Below are 4,725 nucleotides of genomic sequence, written 5' to 3'. Positions count from 1 at the left end.
TTAATTAAAGTGTTCAAACCTGTTTTCGGACAAGTTTATTTTGGTATTTACGTATTTTGCCTTGAAAAAAACGTCAAAACGGAAGAAACGATGTCCTTGTCGTACCTCTAGATCACGAACGACTTTTCCCTACCAAAATCTGATTATTTATAATATGGAATCGCTGTTTTAGATCCATAATCCCATTAGGCTACAGGAATAAAAAAGGATTAAGAAATGGATATTCTGTTAACCTAATCGTTACCGTTAAATGACGGTCCAAAAATTTGACGGAAGTGGTACTCCGTTGTACTGGGTAGGTGCGAACTAAGAATACAGAGAGAAACTAAGCTCATTTTTCCACTATAAAAAGGGGATATAGGCAAAGGGTGTGATCATCAAACATAGGGGCTTTGCTCTTTATCTTTGTGATTCCGATTACTGTGTAAGAGAGAAATTCTTTGCGAAAACTCCATTTCTTCTTCTTTAGTGTGTATTGTATGGCCGCCAATTTGCAGAGCCGTGGACTCGTGAGCTTGGGGAAACGAGTTGTGAACCAGATCAGCTACGCTAGTGCTCGAACTTCTGCTAACTCACCTTCCCTCTTTTGCAGGTATTACTTCTAAATTTGTATCTGTGTGTTTTTTGTCCTTTTACCGTTTTACGCTGCTTATGTACCTCTTGATCAGTGTTTGCTTTCGTAGAGCATTTTGTTAGTGTAGACGAACTTGGTGTTCAGTATTTATGCAGTAGCTTTTGAGATTTATGGTTTAATTTCTGTGAAAATCATGCTAACTATTAGCATGAGGTTTCTTAGGTTAATGGTTTCCAGCATCTTGTATACTGAATACGAGATCAGTTCAATTAGATTTACAACTTGTGGGAGCTAAATTTCGCTTTTACCGGTTTTAATTTGTTTGTTAGATCTAGCAACCATGGATTCTGGTGTCGCATTACGTCGTCTTCTAGCTAGCTGATATTTTATTTTGTCCGATTTGTCATGGGATATATTTTCCCGGAAATTCACTAATCTTGCGATTTTCTATTTTGATTTCTTTCCTCTTTGATGTATTTCCAAAGTTACGGGTCGTAAATTAGGATATTTTCACCAAAACACTATTTTAGTTATACTACACTTACGTTTTCCGTTCCTTGTTGTTCAATAGTACAAATATACTTATGCTAGATCCTAAAATTAAAATATTGCGTGCTGAAGTGGAAGGCTTATCGGATAAGAACGTCTCACCCACTAATATCCCCAATTGCACAAAATACATTAAATATTGTTCCCTGAGCCTTACACACACGTGTGACAATTTATCTGAACCATTGAGCTTTTCCAATGTCTGTTTATTATTGTTATTATTACTCATTATTATAGAGTATTATTACTGTTTAGTCCATAATAAGTGATATTTTTTCCTTATAATTTTGGTCCAAAATATCTGTTTTTTCACCTAATCAAGAAGAAATTAATTTTATTTTTCAAAATTTGTTCTTATTTATATATCCCAATATATCAAGCTAACAATATGTAAATTTTAATTAAGGGTAATTTATTCAAAATAATTTTTTTCCATAGGAGTAGTATTTTCTCAAGGTATGTGTCAAAAGCCAAAAAATCGCTTAGTGGGCGTTTGGAAATAAGAATTGTAAAAAATATTTTTTTTTAAAAAGTGAATTTGTTTTTAAGTGAAAATGGTATTTGAAAATTAAAGTTACTGTTTAGTCCATAATAAGTGATATTTTTTCCTTATAATTTTGGTCCAAAATATGTGTTTTTTCACCTAATCAAGAAGAAATTAGCTTTATTTTTCAAAATTTGTTCAAGCTAACAATATGTAAATTTTAATTAAGGGTAATTTATTCAAAATAATTTTTTTCCATAGGAGTAGTATTTTCTCAAGGTATGTGTCAAAAGCCAAAAAATCGCTTAGTGGGCGTTTGGAAATAAGAATTGTAAAAAATATTTTTTTTTAAAAAGTGAATTTGTTTTTATGTGAAAATGGTATCTGAAAATTAAAGTTGTGTTTGGACATAAAAAAAAAATTGGGTTGTCTTTGAATTTTCCTTAGTGATCTAAGGAAAAATTTTGAAAAATAATTTTTTTGGAGTTTTTCAAATTTTAGAAAAATTTTAAGATTATCTTCAAGTGAAAATTGAAAATTCTATAACCAACAATAATTTCCAAAAAAATATAAATAAAATTTGAAGAAAAGTGAAAAACTTCAAGTCCAAACGGCCTCTTAGTATGGACCGAATGGAGTGTTTTATATTACGACAAATAAAAGCAGAGTTAGATGTAAGATGTTACCGTCTAACCGGAACCTTATTGAAACTTGGAAGGAAAAAGTAGAAAGTTAGGAAAAAGAGTAGGTGAGTAGGTCTGTAGGTGAAACTATAGGGGCCCGCATCAAATCAAAGCTGAAGATAAAAAGATGAGATAGAAGAACTTGACAAGGCATGTGGGGCTGGAGTTATTTACCTTTTTGAAGCAACAATATTGCTGATGATTGGGTTGAAACTATTTGTTCTTGGTGGGGGTTAGGAAATGGGACCTGGATCATGTGATATGTCAATGTTATCAACAATTTTACTGTGGCCCAGAAACAGGAGTTAATGATGCGGTTAAACTTCCAGTCTAGTGAAATTTTCAATCATTGTGATCATGTTTGCAATTTAAAAACATTTAGGGACCAACGATCCAAGTGTATGCTTGATTAAAGTTAACGATGATATATACTTCTTGTTGCGGTTGCTTCCAACACACAGCATACAAGAGGGTTGATTCAGCACCCTCACCTACAAACTTAGGGTCGCGAGTTTGAGTTCCGAAGGAGCAATAATTCCAACAAAAGAGAGATGAAAGAGGAATAAAAGGAAGGAGAATTTAAAAAAAAAAGACACAACATTGTGTACAAATTCTTTAGTGCATCCTTTAGCTTCTTGTAAGTTGTAACTACACTAACGCTTTTGCCAGCAGTGTAGTCTACATTAGTTTTTTACTTCTACCTTTTCATTTCCGTATACTTGCAAATCAAGTTGGATTAGTTATTATTAGATGCCTATATCAGATGTTAACTTTGCCGTTTAATTAAAGTTTGGTCGGTTTGGAAGGTGTCATAATCACGTGAGTATCCCCGATATTTGGGCACCAAATATGTTGGGCATGTGTGGCAACAGTTACTGCATGTATCTATACTCATTGAGTTACTGTAGATGTAATTCTCAAGGAGTTATATATGTGGATATAATTACAAGATATTTTGTACTCTTCATTCAAGAGGTAAGTGGGTTAATTAGTAAGTAGTTAATTGTATTGCGCAGGAGGGGAGTGCAGACATCAGTGTACGACAAGAACCCGGAGGATTATGTGCGGGATTCGGTTGTGCCTGATGAAGTGATAGATCCACAATCAGAAAAATACTGGTCTCCTCACCCACAAACTGGGGTGTTTGGGCCTGCAGCCACTGAAAGTGCTGGTGGGGAACGTGGTTTCCACTCCTCACCTGCCACTGCTGCTGCAGCATCCGTCTTGGAGGAGAAGACCTTCTTCCGCCCTCTTGAGGACTTGGACAAGCCACCCCACGCTTAAGTTTTACATACTATAGCTCCAGTGCATCTGTCCTCACTGGAAAGCTTAAGTAATTGCTTTTTAACTAATATAATATATAGTGTGTAGTGGTGACTTTTAATAAGTTTCTATTTGCTTTGGCTTATGCGAGTCTGTATTATATCAAGTTTAAAGTGCAGTATAGAGTATTAGAGTAAAGCTGCACTGCTTTTGAAAGTTCCGTTCATATGGTACTGCAATATGGGTGTCTTTTGTTACAGTTACGTAACTGCTGAGCTATGCTATAATATCCTTATGAACTTTTGCTTTCATATTATTGCGTGCGTCACTTTCAAAATCTTATCTTTAGTTGTTGTCGATAGTAAGAACTAGCGGAAGAGATTGGTAGCTGTGGGCAACGAACAGAAGGTGATGGGTGCGCATTATGCAATCATAAAGATGCAGGCAAAGTTAGGAAAAAGATAAGAGAGCGAGAGAGACGATAACTCCATAGAATGTGGACACGAAAGAAGTAATAGGACAAGATAGGAACACCACATATTCCCAATCTAGGATTACATGCACAGTCATCTTAGCAATTGGACCTCCAAAATATCTAACTCATCCTATCACAATATCTCCAATATATACTCCTAGTATATTAGTAAATAAACAAAAAATATAGGACAAAGATCACCGATCAATGGCGGATTTACGTTTTGAGGTATGGGTGCTAAAGCACTCATTGGTTTTGGCCAAATTGTGTTATGTATTCATAGATAATACTTAAAAATTTAAGTAATTGATTAGCACCCATTATGATCATATTTGACCATTATAAATTTACACTAAAATTAATGAATCACCCACGATCAATAAATCTTGAATCCGCTATTGTCCATAGTTGAAATTATTTATATCTGATAGTTAAAAATTTGTATATATATATATATATAGACTATTATTTTGAGAGTGCTTGTACAATATTATTTTTTTTTAAATATAACCATGTCCGTATCATATCCTATCCTTTTAAAAAAAAAATTAAATATGTCCTTTCCTCTACAATCCCTTAGCACCACCGCAACCCCACCTGTCCCCTCCAATTCCTTGGCCTTATTCAGCTTTTTACCTTTCTATCTTCCTGTTCCCTTTGGACCAAAGATAATGTCTTCAGAAAATATATATATAAT

At 34.2% G+C, this 4,725-nt stretch overlaps 1 protein-coding gene across 1 annotated transcript; it reads left to right on the top strand.

The window, feature by feature from the left end:
* The first annotated feature begins 286 nt into the window (after positions 1-286).
* LOC104119060 (late embryogenesis abundant protein At5g17165-like) lies at positions 287-3,869 on the top strand. Its single transcript, XM_009630463.4, has 2 exons — positions 287-592; positions 3,307-3,869. Exons 1-2 carry the CDS (start codon positions 480-482, stop codon positions 3,572-3,574), a joined length of 381 nt encoding a protein of 126 aa, XP_009628758.1. The 5' UTR covers positions 287-479; the 3' UTR covers positions 3,575-3,869.
* The last annotated feature ends 856 nt before the right edge of the window (positions 3,870-4,725 follow it).

This window comes from Nicotiana tomentosiformis, chromosome 3 (assembly GCF_000390325.3).
Source record: "Nicotiana tomentosiformis chromosome 3, ASM39032v3, whole genome shotgun sequence".
NCBI classification, from domain to species: domain Eukaryota; kingdom Viridiplantae; phylum Streptophyta; class Magnoliopsida; order Solanales; family Solanaceae; genus Nicotiana; species Nicotiana tomentosiformis.
This window is presented reverse-complemented; position numbering and strand designations above follow the sequence as displayed.